The sequence below is a fragment of the Moschus berezovskii genome, chromosome 16 (genome assembly GCF_049115385.1).
Source record: "Moschus berezovskii isolate FMDL1 chromosome 16, NW_MosBer_1.0, whole genome shotgun sequence".
Classification (NCBI taxonomy): domain Eukaryota; kingdom Metazoa; phylum Chordata; class Mammalia; order Artiodactyla; family Moschidae; genus Moschus; species Moschus berezovskii.
The window spans coordinates 67,452,191-67,477,445 of record NC_142475.1 but is presented as its reverse complement, the minus strand read 5'-3'; the positions used below and the strand labels follow the sequence as shown (position 1 = coordinate 67,477,445).

General features: G+C 40.5%; 2 protein-coding genes across 2 annotated transcripts in view; one reads left to right on the top strand and one right to left on the bottom strand.

Annotated features, from left to right (window-relative positions):
* Window positions 1–25,255, bottom strand: part of LOC129557854 (A-kinase anchor protein 4-like) — a 93,956-nt gene that overhangs the window by 36,395 nt on the left and 32,306 nt on the right. The gene's annotated exons all lie outside the window — the stretch shown is intronic.
* On the top strand, window positions 144–19,577 carry LOC148775267 (protein FAM91A1-like). Its single transcript, XM_088844583.1, has 11 exons — window positions 144–225; window positions 3,805–3,867; window positions 6,068–6,273; window positions 7,196–7,234; window positions 7,740–7,852; window positions 8,272–8,387; window positions 9,209–9,321; window positions 9,650–9,736; window positions 12,162–12,294; window positions 16,811–18,611; window positions 18,744–19,577. The coding sequence occupies exons 1-10, from the start codon at window positions 144–146 to the stop codon at window positions 17,050–17,052; spliced, it is 1,194 nt and encodes a 397-aa protein (XP_088700709.1). The 3' UTR covers window positions 17,053–18,611; window positions 18,744–19,577.

The following is a 25,255-nucleotide window of genomic DNA, read 5'->3' as shown; positions in this document are numbered from 1 at the left end:
CAGGCAGTTACAGGAGGGTTCATCATTGGCTTGACCTTGTTAGCAGATGAAACTTGGGTCTGCTTGCATGTGTATAATCAAGCTAATCTACAAATACGGCCTGTGGTAAAGGAAAGAATAGCAATTATTGCAAGGCACCCAAAATGGGGCCAAGTAAGGAGAATGGGCAGCTCACCCACAAAAGACCCAAGATCCTCAAAATCTTTCAGGGAAAGGTTTCTAAAGGTAAGGTAAGGGAGAAGGCAAGGGATATGTGGATTGTGGACTTCTTCTGATGGGTTGGTGGTGTAACAAGGAGGTATTTTGGGAGTTAACATAATCAGCTTTCTGATTCCAAGCCATCTGGGGTCTATGTGCTTGTATTCAGCATACAGCTAACTCTTTCTATCTGATGGAGGTTTTAGTATCTGCAAAACAACTCAAGAATATGACTCATAAGGTTATCAGCTGATTTTTCAGTAGAAATTCTGTACTTCAAAAGTGAGTTGCAGGATATATTTAAAGTGATGAAGGGAAAACCTACAACCAAGAATACTCTACCAGCAAGGCTCTCATTCAGATTCAACAGAGAAATCAAAAGTTTTTCAGACAAGCAAAAACAGAGAATTCAGCACCACCAAGCCAGGTTTGCAACAAATGCTAAAGGAACTTCTCCAGGTGGGAAACACAAGAGAAGGGAACTAAAGAGGAAGGGAAGAAACAAGGCCTACAAAGCAAACCCACAGCAATGAACAAAATGGCAACAGGAATACACTGATTGATAACTGCCTTATGTGCAAATGGATTAAATCCTCCAACCAAAAGATGCAGGCTGGCTGAATGGATCTATAAACAGGAACCATATATATGCTGTCTACAAGAGAGCCACTTCATATCTAGGGACATATACAGACTGAAAATGAGGGAATGGAGAGAGATATTCCATAGAAATGGAAATCAAAACAAAGTTGGAGTGCTCGCATGCGTGCTCAGTCATGACCAATTTATTGCAACCCATGGACTCTAGCCTGCCAGGCTCATCTGTCCCTGGGATTCTGTAGGCATAATACTGGAGTGGGTTGTCACTTCCTTCTCCAGGAGATCTTCCCAACTCAGGGACTGAACCCACATTTCCTGTGTCTCCTGCATTGGTGGGCAGATTCTTCACCATTGCACCAACTGCGATACTCATATCAGACAAAAGAGGGGTGGGATGGGGTGGGAGATGGGAGGGAAGTTCAAAAGGGAGAGGATATATATATATATCTATTTATACCTAGAGCTGATTCTTGTTGAGGTCTGAGAAAATTCTGTAAAGCAATTATCTTTCAATTAAAAAATAAGTTAAAAAAAGAAACAAAAAACAGACTTCAAAGTAAAGACCATCCAAAGGCACTACATAATCATCAAGGAATGAGTCCAAGAAGACATACCAATTATAAATATATATGCACCCAAAATAGGAGCCCCTCAGTATATAAAGCAAATGCTAACAGTTGATGTGAAGAACTGACCCATTTGAAAAGACCCGGATGCTGGGCAAGATTGAAGGCAGGAGGAGAAGGGGACGACAGAGGATGAGATGGTTGGATGGCATCACTGACACCTAACACCTAACAGAAGCAGAAGATATTAAGAAGAGGTGGCAAGAATACACAGAAGAACTGTACAAAAAAGATCTTCACGACGAAGATAATCATGATGGCGTGATCACTCACCTGGAACCAGACATCTTGGAATGTGAAGTCAAGTGGGCCTTGGAGAGCATCACGACGAACAAAGCTAGTGGAGGGGATGGAATTCCAGTTGAGCTATTTCAAATCCTGAAAGATGATGCTGTTAAAGTGCTGCACTCAATATGCCAGCAAATTTGGAAAACTCAGCAATGGCCATGGGACTGGAAAAGGTCAGTCTTCATTCCAATCCCAAAGAAAGGGAATGGCAAAGAATGCTCAAACTACCGCACAATTGCACTCATCTCACACGCTAGTAAAGTCATGCTCAAAATTCTCCAAGCTAGGCTTCAGCAATATGTGAATAGTGAACTTCCAGATGTTCAAGCAGGTTTTAGAAAAGGCAGAGGCACCAGAGATCAAATTGCCAACATCCGCTGGATTATGGAGAAAGCAAGAGAGTTCCAGAAAAACATCTATTTCTGCTTCATTGACTATGCCAAGGCATTTGACTGTGTGGATCACAATAAAATGTGGAAAATTCTGAAAGAAATGGGAATACCAGACCACTTGACCTGCCTCTTGAGAAACCTGTATGCAGGTCAGGAAGCAACAGTTAGAACTGGACATGGAACAACAGACTGGTTCCAAATAGGAAAAGGAGTACATCAAGGTTGTATATTGTCACCCTGCTTGTTTAACTTATATGCAGAGTACATCACGAGGAACGCTGGGCTGGAAGAAGCACAAGCTGGAATCAAGATTGCTGGGAGAAATATCAATAACCTCAGATATGCAAATGACACCACCCTTATGGCAGAAAGTGAAGAGGAACGCAAAGGCCTCTTGATGGAAGTGAAAGAGGAGAGTGAAAAGGTTGACTTGAAGCTCAACATCCAGAAAACGAAGATCATGGCATCTGGTCCCATCACTTCATGGGAAATAGATGGGGAAACAGTGGAAACAGTGTCAGACTTTATTTTTTTGGGCTCCAAAATCACTGCAGATGCTGATTGCAGCCATGAAATTAAAAGACGCTTACTCCTTGGAAGGAAAGTTATGACCAGCCTAGATAGCATATTAAAAAGCAGAGACATTACTTTGCCAACCAAGGTCCATCTAGTCAAGGCTATGGTTTTTCTCGTGGTCATGTCTGGATGTGAGAGTTGGACTGTGAAGAAAGCTGATTGCCGAAGAATTGATGCTTTTGAACCGTGGTGCTGGAGAAGACTCTTGAGAGTCCCTTGGACTGCAAGGAGATCCAACCAGTCCGTTCTAGAGGAGATCAATCCTGGGTGTTCATTGGAAGGACTGATGCTAAAGCTGAAACTCCAATACTTTGGCCACCTCATGCGACGAGTTGACTCACTGGAAAAGAGTCTGATGCTGGGAGCGATTGGGGTAGGAGGAGACGGGGACGACAGAGAATGAGGTGGCTGGATGGCATCACCGACTTCGATGGACATGAGTTTGAGTGAACTTCGGGAGTTGGTGATGGACAGGGAGGCCTGGCGTGCTGTGGTTCATGGGGTCGCTAGGAGTCGGACCCGACTGAGCGACTGAAATGAACTGAACTGAACTGATCTGAACTGATCAATAAGTTAATTTGGACAGCACTTAATTGAAAATATTTTGCTTTTCCTAGATATGCACTTTGTCTGAGAAATGTGCTATTGATAAGATCATTGATGCAGGCCCTCGACTCTCTGGATCACTAGATTACAATGTAGTCCATAGTAAGTGGTTAGTAGAAATGGTCTTCTGTCAACATAAAAACTTATTTTAAGCCATCAACAATTAGTAGCAATTATTTATCAATTAGATAAGAATAGTAATATTTCCTCAGGAAAGTGTGGTATTGTTTAAAATGTGACCTTTGTCCATTGTTTTCCAGTGTGGCTGTAATTAGTCACATAGACTAGAAATTTATGTGAATGAATCATAAGAGAAATTTTGCAGTTCTGAGCATTTGAGGGAAACCAAGATTTTGAAAGCTCTGACAATAATGTTTTTCTTCTGTCTTTTTTTCACATACCATTAAGTTGTAAGAATCTTTATCTTTATGGAAAATCAAGAATAAAGTTTTTATTTTATTTTTTTAACTGCTAATGTTTACTGTTTCATCTAAAACAAGATACTTTTGCTTCTGTAGGTTTCTATAACACAGGATTTGTTTATCTGGATGTACCAAGAGCTGATGACAGTTGTATAGCAGGTGAGTATGTGGTAATATTTCTCAATGTTTTTTGAATGGCTGCTAGGTGCTGGGCACTGTGTATCACCCTAATAAGTTAGACACACGTCATCCTGGGATCTTTGTGTTAGAATTTCTCAAAGAAAACCATTTCTTCCTCATTACGTTACAGCACATTGTGGTGATTTTTGTTAAATTCCTTCTTTTTAGTTTTATCTTATGGTGGTGTAGACACTGTGTTAAAATAGAAATCCAAGGTAAATTTCTGAAAATCCTAAATCAAATCTGTCTTTATACATGTATGTCACCTTTTAAACCTTGTTCACTGCGTCAGTTTCTCCATGTATTCAGTAACATCACAGAATTGCATGTTGTTCATTTTTACCAGACATATCTGTGTCTTATTTTTTCATGTAATGACCGTCCTTTTTGGCTTATCTCTTCCTCCCTTCTTCACTCCCTCCCCAAGTCAAATCAGTATTAAGACCCTTGTATTAATATGAGGAAGTTTGGGGCTTCCCAAGTGGCTCAGTGGTAAAAAATCCTCCTGCCAGTGCAAGAGACACAGGTTTGATTGGAGAAGGAAATGGTAACCTGCTCCAGTATTCTTGCCTGGGAAATCCCGTGGACAGAGGAGCCTGGTGGGCTACAGTCTGTGGGGTTGCAAAAGAGACACCACTTGGCAACAAACAAACGAACAAGAACAACAGTGGTTTCAGTTTACTAAACCATGACTCTGTTGCTGGTTATTTAGATCATTTCCTTACTTATTTATTATTGTGATGTGGTTAATATCTTTGAACACAGTAGAGCTTTTTTTCTATAGGTTAGATTTCTTCCCAATTTGTAGAAGCACTTGTTACATTAAGGTTATGTGTTGTAAGTGTGTTTTCCATCATACCTTTTCGCTTGTTTGTGATACCACTATTGAGTGATAGGGCTTATTACAGAAATACTCCCTCATATCAGGTGTGTCCTGACCTTTATGTTTTATTTGTGTTTATATGTGTTTATGTGTGTTTATGCCCAGGCCTTCCTTATCCTTTATTTTTTAAAAAATAATTTTCTTTGCTATTTCCAGGTATTTTTCTTTATTTTTATTAATGTCTTTTTGAGTAGGTAATAATCAGGATTATAAAATACTAAACTTACAACAGAGTATAAAACCATCTGCTTCCGATGCCTGCCCTGAGTTACTCAATTTCTCTCTTGGCCACTACTGCTAAGTTGCCTATATACTCTCTCACAAACATACTGTGCACAAATATATATATATCCTTTTTTGTGTGATTTTATTCTTACACAGATGGTGTATCCAACGCATGCTTTGCTTTTTTAACTTAATATATATTGAAGACTATTCTGTATCTCTTTATGTAGAGATAAAGAATTTCTCATTCTTTTTGCCCAAATGTAAATTGCATATTTCTAACCTCTTAATGCCTTGGTTTCTTCATCTCTAAGATAAGGTATAGTTTTTAACAACTCTTGATATTAAGAGGATTAAGTGAAATTATATCTATAAAGCAGCTAGTAGTGTAGTCTGGTGTTTAGTAAGCATTCAGTAAATTTTGACACTTCTTTTTCACATAGTTGATAGTGTAGTAAAAGAACTAATTCTATTAAAGGATGGGATTGCTGAAATATTGCTAAAAAGAAACCTTTGATCCTTGACAGTTCTTGGGTGATTAGAAATATGGGTAGCAGCAAATCAGAAAATGCTGTGAGACAGAGCTGTAACTGGGACAGCCTACCCTGATGTGTGCATTGTGGCTCTTCACAGCGTCTTCATTCTGCTCACTTGTGTTTTGTCTTACAGCTCTCTGTTGGAAATGCTTTCAGGTTTTGGGTGCAGGGAGGTAGTGTTAGGGTCAGAGGACACAGGGACACCAAGTCCTCTTGTGATCTAGGCACACATCTTCCCAGAATTCTTTTAAGGGAAGTGTGCCCACAGGGGAGACTGGCAAAGGCAAGCGTAGTGCCTCCTCATTATGGTTGGGAAGAGCAGCCTAGTACATTGGAGTAGGGCATCTGGCCCAAAGAGATGGGGAGAAGTGAGTACCAACTGCCAGGTGGAGAGTAGTGACTGGGCAGCCTCTTGTGCGGACAAAGGTTTTGACCCTCTTCCCATTAAGGAGGATACAGAATAGAAAGCCCCAGACAGCAAATTACATCAGTGATAAACGTGGCAGTGACACATATGGGTTTCCCCTTTTGTCAGGATGGAGCGGGGATGATGGGATGAAGGGCAGCGAGTTGATACTTTTTGTCCCCCTGGTTTTGTGTAGCATGGCAGCTTGCAGCCCTTGTTTCTCTGCTTCAGACCAGGGATCCTGCTGCCTAAGACCGATCAAAAACATACCCTTGGCAGGCTTCCCCATTCTGAAGCAACTACAGTCCCCCTGCCTTTCTACTGAGTCCACGCCTGTAAGCACTTCTCTGCCTGAGTAAAGCTGAGCGGTCCCTGGGGGTGAAATTACTTTTATGGATTTATGCTCTGCCATCAGAGTCCACTATGTGTAGACAGCATTCTGTATAGGACCTTTACTTTGGGAGTTTTAGAAAAACTTGCAGTGGAGTTGATAAAATGAATCAAAGGCTGAATTCATTTCCTAAGTTGGAGGTCTCTTTTTGAATAGATATTTGAATTAAACTTTCTTCTTTTACAAAATTAAATTGCTGAGAAATGTCTGTTTTGTTTATTTTAGTTCCTCCTCTTGAAGGTTTTGTAATGAATCGAGTGCAAGGTGATTATTTTGAAACTCTGCTTTATAAGATATTTGTGTCAATAGATGAGCATACTAATGTTGCAGAGGGAAGTGTGACAGCATCTTAGGAAAGAATTTAGCCTCAAGATTATAAAATAAGTTTGTGTAAAGTAGATAAAATTATTTAATGATATAACTAAAATATTTTAAAAATCCGTTCATGGTTGGATCTTAGACCCTTAATATACTTAAGTCACTATTCTTAAGTTACTTCCTGCATATGTATATAGTTGTGATTTGGTTGAATAACTTTATATGATGACTTTAAAGTAAAAGCATTGTAAACGATTGATCTAGAATTTTTTCATTTTAAATGAGAAAATTAAAACTAAGTAATTCTAATTAAAGTAGCTCAAGTAATTATAATTCACACTAAGTTGTTAGGGTCACTACCTGGATTTGTACTACTCTGAATGTCTTCAAGATATGGAAAGAAGAAAATTCTGCTTACCAAATTTATTTAGTATTTCCATGATTAATAATTTAACTTTTGCTCATGATGGATAGGTTATCTATAACTGTTTATGATGATATACTGATAATTCTTAGGGTGTGAAATAATTTTTAATTTTATTGTCCAGCTTGCAAATGTTCTTGAGATAGACCTGTCTCTGGTTAAGGTATGTAATTTTCCTACTCTTTTTCACTCATGTTACGAGCACTGAATGGATTATAGATCTTTGTCGTGATACTGAGAAGCGGAAGCAGTGAGATGCTTACAGAGTCAGAGGAAGCAGAGCAGAGCAAGATCAGAACCCTGAAGCAGTATCCCACCCCAGGGAGTGAAAGCTGTCCTCACCTGTCTGTGCTCAGCAGGGAGCAGCCTGACCAGTGCCTTGTAATGAAGTCACAGTGTCTTGCGGTGATGTCAGTTAAAGCACCAACTCCCGCTTCTTGAGGGGTGGATCTAGGGAGGGCCAAGCCAGAGGGTTGGAGGCTTTCCCTCTCCTGCGTATGTGGAGATCTTAGGGGAAGACCAGGCCTACTGAAAATGGTTTTTTTCTGGCTATGGGATGAAAATATTTGAGGATCTCTATAAATGTAGTCCATAATAATGTTTTCTGGCTACAGACATTCTGACGTCTGGTTTATTTCAGATACTCGTTTCCTTTATATTCCTTTTAGAATGCTGTGTCAGTGTACTGCCGATTGGGGTTTGCCCACAAGAAAGGCCAAGTAATAAATTTGGACCAGCTTCATTCATCGTGGAAGAACGTTCCATCCGTAAACAGATTAAAGTCACTCATTTATTTAGTATGAGAGTTTTTTGTTTTGGGGAAAAAATACAGTTTTATGTACAAAATTTTATGTATTCAGCAGATTGAACCCTATATATTAGTGATGTTTAATCTTGTGTGTGTTGGGATTTTTTTTTAGAATCTGTTGAAAACTATGACACTTTCCCTAGAGAAAAGCTCATACTATATGTTACATACAAATTTAAAATGTTCTCAGATTCTCTAAAGCCTGTCCATGGGTTTAGTTAAGAACCTTCGCTGTGGGTGCAGAATATTTTAGGGCTCCGTCTCAGTTTGGGGCCGGAATGTAAGAGTGGATTTAGGTGAATGTTTGTAACCTCAGTACTGACTTCAGTGGCTGTTTTTGTATACGGTCATCTATGTGGTTTTTCAAAAGTGACTGTTTTCTTCATCAACAGGAGTACTTTAGATCCACAGAAGATGCTCCTGTCGTGGGATGGCGGGGCAAGTAGGAGCCCTGTACAGGAAGCTTCATCGGCTACTGACACGGATACAAACAGTCAAGAAGACTCAGGTTAGTGGTGGCTCAGCTTGAGCCTGTCTGTAAATAAGCCGTGTGTCTGCACATACACTCATAAAGCTAACTCTCCAGGCTTACGGTTAATTTGTGATTTGGGCTGGATTTTCTTCACTCAGTATGTATCTTTGAGTACTTACCCATATGCTGCTAGATCTCAGGGGCGTAAAATTGATAGGAAATACAATAGTTTTCTTCTAAAAACTGAATCTGGAGAGTGTAAGAGCCACCGCAGCGTGAGAGGCACTGTGGTGTTTGTGGGGAGCAAAGAGGAAGAGCCCTCCTTCTGCCCAGAGGGGTGTAGGCAGCCTTCGTGGAGAAGATGGTGTTGGGGCCGAGAACAACCAAGAGAGCGCCAGCTGGCGCGTGCAGGAAGACTACCGCAGGAAGGCCTCTAGGTACAGAGGGGACAGAGCATAGAGGACGAGGGGCTTGCACGTGGTTGTGTGGGGAGAGGAGAAGGCACAGTCAAGTGGCTGCTGTTCCTGCCCTCGGTAGTTCTGTTCCCTGGACCCGGCGACTTGTCCACAGAGGTTAAGCTAGGTAGTCATTTTGATCTGACAGTGATCAAGTCGTGGTTTATTATTGACTTTCAGAAAGTTTACTGCACAAGTGAATGGCTTAAAAAAATTGTTTTTTTCTTTCTCTATGTTGGAAATAAGGTAGAATTGGGACCGCTTATGACTTACAGTATTGCCTATATTATGTACTTTTAATTATTAAATAAAGTTGAAATGGAATACTTTCTCACTGCAAATGATAAGTAATGAACAGTTTTCATTTACTTGATTTTTAAACTATGATTTTTATCCCCCCAGCAGACACAGCCAGTATAAACAGTTTGAATCTGTCTACAGGATACACAAAGCGTATCGCGTTCCTATTTGACTCAACACTTACTGCCTTTTTAATGATGGGAAACCTTTCACCAGTAAGTCAAATTGTTAATTAAATATAAAAAGGTTTAACAGTTCGGTACATAATAACTCAGTGTTGTTAAATCTTTTTTTTAAGTATTAAATTTATTCCTGAAAATGCAGCCAGCTTTGTTTTATATTCTTTAGAGGAATGTGGCAGCTTTTTAGTGAGGGCTGCTTTTGTAATTAGAAAAATCAACTCTTTATGCACACTTGAGGTTAAACATATTGGAAAGCATAGTATAAAGATAAGATGCTTAGCATTCAGAGGAAAGCTAGAACTTATTAATAATAGGCTCAAATAAGGTACATTTCAGTTTTGTTTTTGTTTCTCTATTTCAGAATTTGAAAAGCCATGCAGTCACAATGTTTGAAGTTGGCAAACTCTCAGATGAGTCTCTGGACAGCTTTCTTATTGAACTAGAAAAGGTAAATCTAGATAGCTTATGGGATGTCAGGGTGTTTGGACTCTTTTCTTTCTTGATAAAACATCAGTTGTTGGTTGTGTAGATTTTTGGTATATTCTTGCTCATTCCTACCTCATTCCCACCCTAAAACTGTGGCAGTCATTTAGGTTTAAACATATCGAGTGGATGAATGAATTTTGTGATTTTAAAAGAGTCATTTACCTCATCTAAGCTCTTAGGATAATTTGACTTAATGAGGAAATGGGGTACAGAAATCTTAAAGTCTATGTGCAGTTTTTACGCACTTTTCTAAAATAGCCTTTATTTATTTATTTTTTTCTTTTCATCATGACTTAAAAAATATACTCTTAAGCAATTTTTATTTGAAAGTTTTGTTCCACTTAATCTGGAACAATGTCCCTGGGTATCGTATTTATGTCCACTCTCACTGTCCCTTTTAGCATCTTGAAGACTTCAGCCATATTTGTTTTTAACCATCTTCCCCCCCCTCCCCCCCCCACCATGAGTACAGCCTAGTTTTCCTTCATTCTAAATCTTGATCACCTTTTTGGTGTGTTTCATTCCCTGAGTATTTTATTCTGCCCTCTGTGCTTCTGTAAGCAAGTGGTTTGTGTGCCTAATCTGTTGTTTGATGAATCATTTCGGTACCTTCCTTGCTCTAGTGATGAACTCATGTATGTTTAGAGAATGTTTGGTAATTTTGTACTTCCTTTATATCTCAAAATAAATAAATAAATAAACCACCATAACATTTTTTCCTTCCCACCTTCTCCATAGGATTTTTACTTTTTTAGTGCCTGAGATGATCCTTGTTATGAATTTGTCTCCTTCACTTTTATCTTTATATTTTCACTGTTTCCTCAATGTTTTTAATATCTTGTTTAGCCCCATTTCTTATTGTGTATCATCTTTTCCAATAAATTTTTTATATTCCAGCACATTTTAACATGCTTTCCAGCTTTTTATTTTTCTCACCTCAGCTGGTCTTTTATCAAGTAGAGCAAATTGGAAGATCTCTTTTACGTTTTATATATCTGTTTTCTTTTTTACCACATAGACATTCTTGGAAAAGCCCTTTAGTCTGAAATTTAGTTTTTAAAACTAGTTCCTTAGCTATTTTTTAAAAAGCTTCATCTTGATCAAACTTAATTGGCTGATCTTGTTAATGTAATCCAAATATAATTAGTTATTTCCCCCTGTAGACCTGGCCTTCTGTTTTCTCTGCTGCTTCTGGAATGTGTGTGCTTTTACATATTAAATGGGTGACTGACTCAGTGTCAGAAGCGCATGCATTAAAATGTAAACCCGGTGAAGGCAGGAGTTCTGTCCACTCTTCTGTCCTTACATCCTAAAGAGGTCATAGCACAGAACCAGGGACTCAGGGAATCCTTGTTGAGTGATTTGAAGCTGTATGTTCAGCAGTACTGAACAGCTGTATTGAGTCACATACTCTGTTGTCCCTTGCAGAGTTGTGAACAGGGTGATAAAATAGCGGCACCATTGGTGACCATGGATTAGACTACTTGTCTAGACAAAGCAGAATATACAGATCTTAGAGTTTTTTGAGCACCCTGTTTGAATCATATATGGAACATATAATGTTATAATTTGACATGACTTTGTTGCTGAAGTTGTTAGTTTTACTTTTTGGGGTAATTTCTGTCACCTTCCAAAGTATAATCGAATGGAAGCTCAACCAAGATTGAGGTTAATATGTGTTTCAGTATTGCCTGGGCAAATTTCTGACTGGCTGATTTTTCAGTTCAGTTCAGTTGCTCAGTTGTGACTGACTCTTTGTGACCCCGTGGCCTGTAGCATGCCAGGCTTCCCTGTTCATCACCAACTCTTGAAGCCTGCTCAAACGCATGCCCATTGAGTCGGTGATGCCATCCAACCATCTCATCCTCTGTCGTCCCCTTCTCCTCCTGCCTTCAATCTTTCCCAGCATCAGGGTTTTTTCCAGTGAGCCAGCTATTCACATCAGGTGGCCAAAGTATTGATGTTTCAGCTTCAGCATCAGTCCTTCCAATGAATGTTCAGGATTGATTTCCTTTAGGATGGACTGGTTGGATCTCCTTGCAGTCCAAGGGACTCTCAAGAATCTTCTCCAGCACCACAGTTCAAAAGCAGCAATTCTTTGGTGCTTGGCTTTCTTTATAGCCCAACTCTCACGTCCGTACATGACTGCTGGAAAAGCCATAGCTTTGACTACACGGACCTTTGTTGGCAAAGTAATGTCTCTACTTTTCAATGTGCTGTCTAGGTTGGGCATAGCTTTTTTTCCATGGAGCAAGCAGAAAACTAATTTCACAGTATGAAAAGACTGATTTTTAATAATGTCTAAATGTTTCGACTTTATGGTTATAAACCAGCATGAATGGCTTGGGAGTGGTTTTCGTTGCAACCCGTACGTTCTCTTGTTTCAGGTTCAGAGCACTGGTGAAGGGGAAGCACAGAGGAACTTCGACCATGCGCTCACTCTGAGGAACACAATACTGTTTCTGCGTCATAATAAAGATCTAGTTGCTCAGGCTTCACAGCCAGACCAACCCAGTTATGGTACGCTAAATATACTCGATTTTGAAGACATGATCCTATGGAACTTCTTTCTAAGAAATTAACAAGTCATGCTCACTTATTTAATCACCACTTATTTTAAAAACATTTCTTGTTCTTGAATTTCTTTGCTCGTCAGCCATTTCTTCTATTACTTTCTCTCCTCTCTTGGGTGCCGCTGACATTTGTAGTATCTAAATGTTTTTAGCTGTCTGCAAGAAGAGTGGGAGTGATAATTTGTTTAAGTAGCTGCATGGGATGTAGGCATCTGTAGATGTCTATCTACAGATGTGAAACAGGCATCTGTTTTGAGAGGTGGACAAACGACAAAATTTATTTAGGAAGCATGAAGCATCAAGAATGAAGAATTCATTTTATAAAGATAAGAAACAGGGCCTTTGTGTTCAAATGCTGCTGTAATATTTACTGAAGTATTTTACTTGCTGCCTTGGTGTGCCTTCTCAGTTTTGTGATAGAAAGGGGTTCCCAGACTTCAGTTGAGTTGATGTAGTAGCTTCTGAATTGAGGAGTGGCCCCAGAAATGTGCTTTTAAAAAGATGCAGCAGCTTGGGCACCAGTGTAAGAACATCCCACTGTGAATGTAATCGCATCCCGTAGTCCTTGGACATTCATGGGAGTTGCCTTTTGGGGGCCTTGTGAATTCTGGCACCACTGTCACATTTGATTTCACGCATTCTTTCGTTTACCTCAAAGTTCTATTTTCTGGCCAAGAACCATCAGTTTCTTAGTCATATCCATTTTCATTCTACTTCTTTCACCAAGCATCTGGCTTTCTTTTCAGCTCAGCTAAAAACATTTAGGATGGAATCATTTGTTACTTCACAAGAGTTGTTGCACAGGGAAGAACAAAAACTCTAGGTAGTTCAGCTGAGTGAGGCTAGACACTCAATACCTGGTGACCCACTGCTTCAGCTTTAGAGTGTTTGGTTCAGAGTTATGCTTTAACAGAATTATAAATGATTCCATGCTGGAGGTTATTCATAAACAGTTGAAACTGAGTATTAAGTCACCAAATACCAAGAGACTAAAGCTCTTTTTGATAAGCGTTTGTTGATAGTAATCATTTTTTGGTTACCAAATATTAAATCATGTGACCTAGCAGTGAATGCCAACAGTCTTAAATATATCTCTGGATACACAAACCCTGGGATTTCTTGGACTTTTTAGTGATTTTCAGAGATAATGGGTTAGAATATTTTAAGTGTCCTACTGCCCATCATAGAATCCAAGAATGTTACAGAGTGCTAGTGACCAGCCAGGGGTAACTCATTTTATAGATAAAGAAATTCAAACTTTTCTTTGTTAAATCTCCTGTGCATTTAGTCATTAAAGCTCCAAATAGGAAAAGGAGTACGTCAAGGTTGTATATTGTCACCTTGCTTATTTAACTTATATGCAGAGTACATCATGAGGAACGCTGGGCTGGAAGAAGCACAAGCTGGAATCAAGATTGCTGGGAGAAATATCAATAATCTCAGATATGCAGATGACACTACCCTTATGGCAGAAAGTGAAGAGGAACTCAAAAGCCTCTTGATGAAAGTGAAAGAGGAGAGTGAAAAGGTTGGCTTGAAGCTCAACATTCAGAAAACAAAGATCATGGCATCTGGTCCCATCACTTCATGGGAAATAGATGGAAAAACAGTGGAAACAGTGTCAGACTTTGATTTTTTGGGCTCCAAAATCACTGCAGATGCTGATTGCAGCCATGAAATTAAAAGACGCTTGCTCCTTGGAAGGAAAGTTATGACCAACCTTGATAGTATATTAAAAAGCAGAGACATTACTTTGCCAACCAAGGTCCGTCTGGTCAAGGCAATGGTTTTTCCCATGGTCATGTATGGATGTGAGAGTTGGACTGTGAAGAAAGCTGATCGCCGAAGAATCGATGCTTTTGAACTGTGGTGTTGGAGAAGACTCTTGAGAGTCCCTTATACTGCAAGGAGATCCAACCAGTCCATTCTAAAGGAGATCAATCCTGGATGTTCATTGGAGGGACTGATGCTAAAGCTGAAACTGCAATACTTTGGCCACCTCATGCGACGAGTTGACTCACTGGAAAAGACTCTGATGCTGGGAAAGGTTGGGGGCGGGAGGAGAAGGGGACGACGGAGAATGAGATGGCTGGATGGCATCACCGACTCTGTGGACATGAGTTTGAGTGTACTCCGGGAGTTGGTGATGGATAGGGAGGCCTGGCGTGCTGTGATTCATGGGGTCGCGGAGAGTCGGACACGACTGAGCGACTGAACTGAACTGAACTGAACTGTGCATTTAGTCATTAAAGCTCATATGATTAGTAAATGGAAGAGCTGGGGCTTGAATCCACGTCTCTTGAATATTTTCCATTTAACACAAAGGTGTTTATTGATTTATTCATGAACAGTCTATTGCTTAATGGGTTGGGTTAAACTTTTTCACATGCATAATGAATAATCTATGTATCATCAACAAAATGGTAAACCTAAACTTATTCTGTGTGAAAGTAAAGTATAATTTTAACCTTTAAAGCAGATTTAGTAGTTGACTGTTTCTGGAGCTTTGATTGCTTAGAATAACTGACGTGCCTCCAAAGTTAAAATGGAAGTAACTCCTCCCTCCCCTTGAGACCAGATTGGCAATTGTTTATGAAGTTTCATTCTTCTAACCAGCCTTTCTTAACTGGGACTCCTCATTAGAACCACAGAAGATGATTTCAGTGACTCTTTTCAATTTTTCTAATAATGATGTATAACTAGTACCATTTTAGATTCATAGAAAAGAAGGCCATTCATTCCAGATATAGAATTAACTTTTTATTAGAACATAATAAATACCCTCCATGTTAACATAATAAATACCCTCCATGTTAACAAAGTAGCTTTTTGTAGGTACCAGATGGGTTAACTCAGTCTTACTCCTTTTTAAAGGAGAAGCTCTGTAGTACTGGTGTTTAAGCATCTATTTTTGAATAGAAAGAATTTTCTTTTTATGCCATTAGCAATTTGTAGTTTGAGTATATCATGTCGTACTTGATATTCATTGTAAAGCAAAAAGCCTTGTGATGCTATCATAGAAGCAAACATCTGATACTGTGACAGGACTAATTTCTTAGTAATCTTCTGGTTTTAGACAGCTTGAGGCACTGCTTGAAAAATGAAAACAATGTGTGGTCTAACTTAGTAAGATCATAGGCACTCCCCTTATTTGTGAGAGGCCAGACACAAACACCCTCCAGAATCCCTTTGCCTTGTATGCCCTTAGCTGGATTGCTTGTCCCCCCGATCATGCAGAACAAAACGCTTGCTAAACAAACTATGCTTAAGCATCTGTCCTTGTGATATTAGTGAATTTTGACCACCCAGTTAGTGTTTTCTGATTTCTACATTGTGTAGTCCACTGTTATTCCCCCCACGACTAATAAGCAATCTGTAGGGGAGACACTTTAAGACCATGCATATATCCTACTCTATCAGTGTTTCCTCCTAGATTTAGCATTCTCTGTTGATCCTTGTCTGAACCATTCTTTACTGTGATGGCTGCGAATTGATCTTTTTTTCCCCCCAACTCCACCGTTTCTTCCTCATTTAACATTTGGGACAAGTTTTCTCTTATATTCTCAGTATGGATTTATCAGTTTTTAATTTTTCAATGATTTATAACCAGTCATTCTTGTCTCATTTTTTTGCTACTGTGTCTCAGATTTGGCCCATGGACTCCTGTTGTCGTGCTCTGCCTCTATCTTTTTTTAATTTGGTGGGGAGTAATTCCTTAGTTTCTGACAAAGCTATCTTTGTGTTTCTGCTCCAGCCTTGGAATCAGCCTCCTCCTCTGGTTTCTTTTAGTGGTGAATGGTATGAAAGACCAGGATCTTGGGTGCCAGTTGTACTCAGGGCTCCTAGGCTCTTTTAGCAAGCCATATCCTTTTTTAGATTCATTTTTGCTTAGAGGGCTAACTTGATCTTCTGAAGTTTCAGTGAACTCTTTTTAGAAGCAATAGCATTGGAAATTTCCAGAAGGATTAAGAGTGGGAACACTTAACATCATTTGCATGCTGAGCTCATGCTTTATGGACCCCAGTTTAGGGCATGTGTTTCTAAATAGGAATTCTTGCCCCTCTGGTCAGTTCAGAATTTGGCTGTGAAGTTTTATAGAGATAAAAAATTGGGGGAGGGAAGGATGCAGCTTTCCCGTGGCACTTAGGCTTTCATAAGATGGCATTGCCATGATGGAGAGGAAGTAAGGTAAAGCAAACGTATTTAAAGTGAAAGGTTAGCTCGAAGAACACCAGTAGACAGTTATCTTTCTGGATCAGAATAAAGACTTTAGCTTTAAACCTTAGGAAGTCTTAGTTGACCTCCTAGGAAATAAAGTGCTTTTAAAAAGATACTCGACCTTGTTTTACAGACTTTAAGTTTTCATGTGAAACACTGAAGGCAGTTCTCAGTATTTTCATGCTCGGCGTCTCGTTTCACGCTGTCAGTCTCTCATCCTCTGTGTGTGGTTGATCATAATCCAGGTTTTCCTCTGGATCTCCTGCGCTGTGAGAGCCTTCTTGGGTTGGACCCTGCAACCTGCAGCAGAGTTCTGAACAAAAATTACACATTGCTTGTTTCCATGGCGCCTCTCACCAATGAAATCCGGCCCGTCAGCAGCTGTACCCCTCAGGTAAAGAAAGACCCACTGGGAAGCCTGCTCTGCTGCTGTTTTCTTCTTCCTCACGGCAACTTGAAGGGGAGGTTTAACAGTCTTATGTATTGATTCTCAAATTGTAGATAGCAGATACTAAAATCAACTCAGAAAGCAGTTTTGTACGTATTGCTGTTGTAAGATGTTCAATTTGTGAGGTATAATTGGTACTCTCTCTCTATATATATATATACACACATATATAATATACACACATATATATATGTGTGTGTGTATATATATATATAAAGATGTGTGTGTATATATATGTATTGTCTAGTGCCCCTAGAGAAGGAAATGGCAACCCACTCCAGTGTTCTTGCCTGGAGAATCCCGTGGACAGAGGAGCCTGGTGAGCTACAGTCCACGGGGTCGTGGAGACTTGGACACGACTCAAGTGACGAAACCACCAACCACCATTGTTGAGTGATTAAGGACACATTTGATGACAGTTTTCTTCTTGAAAGCAGGATTTCAAAGAGAATGTTTTTGGATCCTCTAAGAAGGAAGCCTGGGTTGCCTTGAAGGATAAGGTACCTTTAATGAGGAAGAAACGAAGTATTTAGGAAGTGGGGCTGTGATGCTGAATGAGCTGACAAGGAAAGATTATACTTGAGAGACAGAACTCTGGTCACCTTTAAAATCGTGACGATGACTTCTGGTCTTTGACTTTTTGGAAATAAATCAGTTTCATATATCTGGATACTTAGCAAGGCGTGTCCCGTGTGACGGGTGCCATTTTCAAAGCGCCAGGATTGCACTACATCCTGCCTGGCTTCCTGGGTGTGCTGGGTTTCACGGTGTAGATAAAAGGAAGGGATTCTGGTACATGGATGATTCTGTTGCCTGTGCAGATCTAACTGCTTCATGAGCACACTCCCCGCTTAGCCTAGATTTGTCCTCTGTTCAGTGGGAGTGGGTATAGATTTGCATTTACTAATGTCTGTTTTATAATTCTCTGTGTCCCTTCCCCTCTGCCACACACGCACACTCCCTTCTACTCTTTAACACAGCCTCTGGGCGTAGTAGGAATCCATGAATTGAATGATGGATGCAAGGATAGATAATCTCTCTTTTGATAAAAATTATTAACACTTTGATAGTGCTTATCTTGTGCTGCCAGGTACTGTTTTAAACTTTTAGCAATGTCCTGAAGAGGTAAGTATTTTGTTGCTGTGTTCCAAATGAGCGAAAGGAGGTACAGGGGACCTTAAGTAACCTGCGGCGATACAGCCGGGGCGATGAAGCCAAGTTTCAGACATAACCTGACTGCTCCAGACTCCATTGTCTTAACTGCAGTGACAAGAACTGCTTTCTCAATTCCTGTATATATTTGAAACTGCTTGAACGGATCATTTAACATTTATCTTCATAAGGCTAAGAACAGTTAACACTTCCATGAGGCATTAGCTGTAAGAGTATACTTAGTCCCTTGTGAAATCTGGCTTCGTTAGATAAGCATTTACAGCTTTATTTGACGTGTTCTATGATTTTAGCACGTTGGACCAGCTATCCCAGAAGTCAGTTCTGTCTGGCTTAAACTGTACATTTACCACATCACCAGGCAAGGACCACCATCTCTTTTGCTGTCCAAAGGGACAAGACTTCGAAAACTGCCAGATATATTCCAGGTATGTTTTTGTGGGTTTTTAAAAAATCATTTTTGAGGAAGATAGAAACTGGTAAGCACTATTCTAGACAACTTTCTTGATTTTTTAAAGTTCCTAAATGCCCTGGTGTGCTTTTTTATTTCCTGTCCCTAGGGTTATGATCGATTATTAATCACGTCTTGGGGTCATGATCCTGGGGTGGTTCCTACGTCAAATGTGCTCACCATGTTGAACGATGCCCTGACACATTCGGCGGTTTTGATTCAGGTACAGTTAGCTTATTTCAAGCACTCAGTTTTGGATTTTAATTTCAAAGATCGCAATTTGTTTGACTCTCTGCTGAGTCACAGTCAGGCATCCTTAATTAGACATTTGTCAGACTGACACATGAAGACCAGAGATCAGGATTTTAGTCCTGGCCTTTGTCTGGCAGACTGAGAGTGGTGGAAACAATGTGGGCTTTGAAGTCAGCCTCAGCTTTGAGTTCCAGCGTCAGCTTTTGCTACCTGTGTGGCCCTGTTTTTGTTTTTTTTTAATAGTGGCTTTAAAATTTGGCTGTGATTCACATACCATATTCCCCGATTGAGTTGTGTGATTCAGTGGTTTTCAGTGTATTCACAGATGTCTACAGTCAGCACCACACTCAGCGCTACGACATTTCCCTTTTCCTGTAGTTCTCACTCCCCTGTGCGACTCACTGTGCCAGCCTCCCACCCCCGACACTTGCTGTCTGTAGAATGCCTGTCTGGGGCATTTCAGATACATGGAATCATTTACAGTCTTTTGTGACTGGCTGCTTTCCTGTTGTCGAGGTGGCCATGTTGTCACTTCTTTGGAGTATATCCTTAGAAGTGGAAATGTGGAGTCACGTGGTGGCTTTATGTCTTAACTGTTTAAGGAACTGCTGGGCTGTTTTCCAAAGTGACTTTACATTCCCTCCAGCCCTTGGTATTACCTGATTTCTTAATTATAACCACCCTAGATGGTGTGAAGTGGTGTGCAACATTTTAGAGATACTCTTCTTAAACTTAGTTTCCCCCATTGGCAGAATGGGGATGGTAATATCTACTGTGTAACAACAAAACTAATAGTAGGAACTGATGCCAAAGGAATCATTTTTAGCTTTAAATTGGTAAGAGAAAGAAACGAGAAGGTGTGAGTGTCTAGAGTACAGTGTACTTTCTGGTACTTAATAGGTTCTCTGTAAAGATTTCATTAATTCATTGAACTGGCAGTATACTTGCCATATTCTGTACTAATTAACGTGGGTTTACAAGTAAGACATGATCCCTATCTTCAGGGAACTTAATTCTGATGGGAAAGGTTGTGTACGCGGTTGCATCCAGTTTTTAGCTGAGGGTTAGAGAGAGTTTTCGGAGAAGGCAATGGCAAGCCACTCCAGTACTCTTGCCTAGAAAATCCCATGGATGGAGGAGCCTGGTAGGCTGCAGTCCATGGGATCGCTATGAGTCGGACACGACTGAGCGACTTCACTTTCACACATTGGAGAAGGAAATGGCAACCCACTCCAGTGTTCTTGCCTAGAGAATCCCAGGGACAGGGGAGCCTGGTAGGCTGCCGTCTGTGGGGTCGCACAGAGTCGGACACGACTGAAGTGACTTAGCAGCAGCAGCAGCAGCAGGGAACTAAGATCCCACATGCCACATGGTGTGGCCAAAATATTAAAATAATAATAAATAAAGTAAAGCATATCACACTGATCTTACTAAAATATAAATATTAAAAAAAGAACACACTGATGTAACCAGTCCCCAAATCAAGAGATGTGGAATGCTGCACATAGGACCTCACTGTGCCTTGCTTACTAACTTCATTCCATGGAGAACCACTGTCCTGACTTATAAATTCGCTGTCTACTTGGAGACTTGATGCCAGTGGAATTCCACAGCACATACTCTTCTGTGTCCAGTTCACCCATGCTGCTGAATGTGGTTGTCATTCATTCATTCTGTTTGCTGCAGAGTATTCTTATTAATTACCACCGTGTGTGCGTCATCCAGCCCAGAACCGCTGGGCACAAGGTGGAATCAGGATTGCCAGAAGAAATATCAGTAAACTCAGATATGCAGACGACACAACCCTTATGGCAGAAAGTGAAGAAGAACTAAAGAGCCTCTTGATAAAAGTGAAAGAGGAGAGTGAAAAAGTTGGCCTAAAGCTCAACATTCAGAAAACTAAGATCATGGCATCTGGTCCCATCACTTCATGGCAAATAGACGGGGAAACACTATCAGACTTTATATTGTGGGCTCCAAATCACTGCAGATGGTGACTGCAGCCATGAAATTAAAAGACGCTTACTCCTTGGAAGGAAGGTTATGACCATCCTAGACAGCATGTTAAAAGGCAGAGACATTACTTTGGCAACAAAGGTCCATCTAGTCAAAGCTATGGTTTTTCCAGTGGTCATGTCTGGATGTGAGAGTTGGACTATAAGGAAAGCTGAGCGCTGAAGAATTGATGCTTTTGAACTGTGGTGCTGGAGAAGACTCTTGAGAGTCCCTTGGACTGCAAGGAGATCCAACCTGTTCATCCTAAAGGAGATCAGTCCTGGCTGTTCATTGGAAGGACTGATGTTGAAGCTGAAACTCCAATACTTTGGCCACCTGATGTGAAGAACTGACTCATTTGAAAAGACCCTGATGCTAGGAACGATTGAAGGGAGGAGGAGAAGGGGACGACAGAGAATGAGATGGTTGGATGGCATCACCAACTCGATGGACATGAGTTTGGGTAAACTCCGGGAGTTGGTGATGGACAGGGAGGCTTGGCGTGCTGCGGTTCATGGGGTCGCAAAGAGTCGGACACGACTGAGCGACTGAACTGAACTGAACCACCATGTGTTGTTGGTGAACCTTTTTCCTTCACTTGCTGGTTTTCATGAGCAGTCAGATTGTGGATGCTCTGTATTCCCCACCTTTTGTTCTCATTCCAGACTGTGATGTTGCTTTTCCTTCAAGTATGATGCTCATTGCCCTAATACATCCTTGATTCTTCAGAAAAAGAAAAAAAAAATAATGGTCCCAGAAATAGAAAGCCATCTGTACAGCAATCCAGATGATTGACCATCCTCAGGGTTTGTATCCATGGGCTAGAAGTACAGGAGCCTGAGAGAGCTTGGGGCATAGTGTCCACCCTCTGGGCCTGTGGTATCACAGATCAGAGCATTGCCATGTCATGGGAGTGGACAGGGCCTGCTTCCCAGGTGAAAGATGGAACCCAGAGTCTGAACCAAGACAGTTATATCTTAAAAGGAAGGGTAGTACTCTCTAGGTGAGAGAAATGTCATTTCGGCATGGAATGGAAATATCAGTGGCTTGGGTTAAGCAGCTTTGTGGAGGAGAAATAATCCATTACTCCTTGTGCAGCTTGCTTTTAGATTCTCCATTTGAAAGGAGGGGAGACATAAGAATCCCACTGGAATCCTCCTGCCTTAGTATATCTTAAGAAACAAAACTAAATTGCACCAGTCTCAGAAAAAGGTGTGAATATAGCAGGTGTAACTGGATGCAGGTGAACTTCACTTTCACTTTTCACTTTCATGCACTGGAGAAGGAAATGGCAACCCACTCCAGTGTTCTTGCCTGGAGAATCCCAGGGACGGGGGAGCCTGGTGGGCTGCCGTCTATGGGGTCGCACAGTCGGACACGACTGAAGCGACTTAGCAGCAGCAGCAGCAACTGGATGCAGGTGAACAGAGTACCGCATGAGAAGTGTGTGTGTGTGTTTCTCCTCGGGTGAATTTATATATATATATATATATATATTCTCATTTTTTCCTTTGTTCTTGTGTGTCTGTGCCTGCCTGCAAAGTGTACAGTTCTGTCAATTATTAGAAACATTCCTGACTCATACACTGAAAATGTTTGACAACAGAGCTAAGGGAGAGGAAAACAACTATCAGATCCCTACAGTGTATTTCTGTTGTAGCTGCTTTCAAGAAAATATCTACCTGCCCCTGCCCAGTAGCTCCCAGTTCCTTCCTGCCTTGCCTTCTTTCGGGCAGATTAATCACCTGTCTCAGCATTTGAGGTACTGATTAGTTTGTGACCCTGAACTAAGGCCAGGGAATTCTAACCTTGCCCCCTGAGTCAAAACTGTTCAGTTAGTGGATGGAAACCCATTTTGCTAATTATGTTTTTTGGTAACAGATGAAAATATGTGGAAAGGTTTCCTCCATGGATGATTAGATCTTTCTGAATGACAAGTTTCCTATTTATTAGCTCCACATGCCTTTGAAAAATGCACTTGTGTGAGAGAGCTCAAGACTGTTTTTGCCAGATTGGGCGCCGACCTTGTGTTGTTAGCCAGTGACTTTCTGAAACTCAGCCTGCAGTTTTCCTGGGTTTCTTCTGCTTCTTGAGCCTGGGTTTTGCACTTGAAGTGAGGCCTTGCATGCCCGAAGGGACAAGCTTCTTTGTTAAATGTGAACTCCAGTGTCATGAACATATTTTTATTTGTATTAATTTGTCAAAAAGACATGGATGGCAGGAGTCAGAGCTCCGGGGATTGGATGCTTATGTGCAGATTTTGCTGATACAGGAGAATAACAGATATTGTATCTTAAAAGACACATTCAATAGCTTAATCATTTCCACTAAGCTTTACTGCTAGGATGTCTGAGTCAGTTGTTAGTGAGATTCAGGGCACGAAATGGGGTGGGTGGCAGGGGAGGAACAGATAAAGCAAAGTCCTAAGAAAAAGGAAGAGCAAGGGTTCGGTTCCATCTCCTTCTTTGTGATGAATCTTTCGGCTTTACTTCAGGTTCATTGCAAGTTTATTGAGAGGAGCCCTGCTGGGTTCCACCTTGGCTGTGATCAAGCCTGACTGAATCATGTAGAACTGAGGCTGGAGGTAATGGGAGGGCTGACATCTGGCTAACTGCCATTCCAGTTGGGGTTGCCTAACAATTGAGTGGAAATTGCTTGAATATGAAGAACTTTCAGTGAACCGTGATGGACAGAAGTGTCTGAACAAAGAGATGACAGGAGAGCTGGGTGGGAGGATGGGAAGGAAAACACCTTCTCATCTTTTCCTCCGGTTACATGTATATCAGTCATAAAGGTTACTGATTAAGTGCCAAGGGGTTCAAAAAGAACAGAATAATCGCAGAGGCAGAGGAATTGGCCAGGCTGGGAGCTGTGTTAACTTGTCTTAGCTCTGACTTTATCCAAAGCTTACCTAAGCACTGGTCACCTAAGGGGTCCTTCCCAGGTAAGTACCCCCAAGCTGGTCAGGTCTCAGGCCTTTCAAAGCATAACCCCCAATGCCACCTTCTACAGTTACAGCTCTGTGACCCTCCTCTAAGCACCAAGGCCTGAGAGGTGATTTCTGAATCATCAAGAGGTTTTCCATGACTGGTCACTTCAGGGACCTGCCTACTCTATACTTCAGCATGTGTGGTGACTACTATAGCCAATAAATCTATGTACTTTTACTTCAGAAACATTTCCTCCTCCTCCTAGCCCATTCTGCCAGCAGAAACTTCTCAAGTAACACATGAGCATTTCTATTGTGGCTGTATGGAAACCAGAGGAAGTGACTAAATGGAGTAATACTTACAGTAGAGTTTGCTGGAGATTTCTGAGTTGGTGGTTAATGCCCCTGGAGAAGAAAGGTGTGGGTTGGGCAGACTTTATGAAACCCTCGCATCTCCCCTGATTTGGGGAGGTAGCTTGCTGGCCGACCCAGTTCCTTTTATGAATGATTTTGCTCCTGTTATCATGGTAGTCTTACAGGTTTGGTTCAAAATACTTTTTATTCTATTTCTATGATTTTTTTTTTTTTTGACTATAGGCAGTGATTTCTTTCATTTAGAATTTCCTAGTGATTTTTTAGGGTTAGGCAATCAAAATGCTTTTTCATTTTATAACATCCTTGTTAAAGTGTCTTACAATAATGTTTTGTTTTTACTTTAGTTCATGTTGTTTTCATGTATAAGACTTGCATTGCTGTGGTTGAAATCTGTGAACAAACTATTTAGCCTTAAATTCAGTTTTAAAAATTTCTATTGTTTTATCTTACAAGTGAATTTCTGGTTCTGTTTATGTATCCACATAAAAGGGACTGTTTAAGAAAAGATACTGTATTTTATCTCTTTCAATTGCTAGTATATTTCAGACCAAGAGTTCGTGAGGTACTTGGTTTTGTCTAGAGGACAGACTCCTTGTTATATTCCTTACTTTGCATGTGTACATTCAGAATGTGAAGCTCAAGTTTGGTATAAAATTTAAAAGCATACTTGATTTATAAGTATTTTTATTTGAGACTTAAAATATACACAAAATGTATATTTTGTGATCAATATACATTCATAAAATAGACTATGTGTTAACTTGGGGAAGGAAGGTATACTGGATTCTAGGTTAATTTTAAGGAAGTGACCATGATTTTAAAACTAAACTCTAGGGAAGTTACCATGATTTCAAAACTGGAAAAGGTGAGTGGTTTGCCAAATGGATTGTTTATTAATAAACCACAGTTTTATACATCAAGTAGAGATGACATAAAACTTCACACGGGTTAGTACCGAGCTCCGATTCCTCATCCTTATATTGCTTTCCCAGGGGCAGCAAATTGCAGAATTGAGGTGGTCCTCAGTAAATATTAGTTAGAGGAATTCATGAATAAATGAATAATAAGCA

What these genes read in the sequence shown, in the direction of transcription:
- LOC148775267 (XM_088844583.1), top strand. Translation starts at nt 144, where the DNA reads ATGGGGCCAAGTAAGGAGAATGGGCAGCTCACCCACAAAAGACCCAAG. An exon ending in TGATGACAGTTGTATAGCAG is followed by an intron (nt 3,868 to 6,067) that starts GTGAGTATGTGG and finishes CCCTTTTGTCAG; the next exon opens with GATGGAGCGGGGATGATGGG. An exon ending in TTCTTATTGAACTAGAAAAG is followed by an intron (nt 9,737 to 12,161) that starts GTAAATCTAGAT and finishes CTCTTGTTTCAG; the next exon opens with GTTCAGAGCACTGGTGAAGG.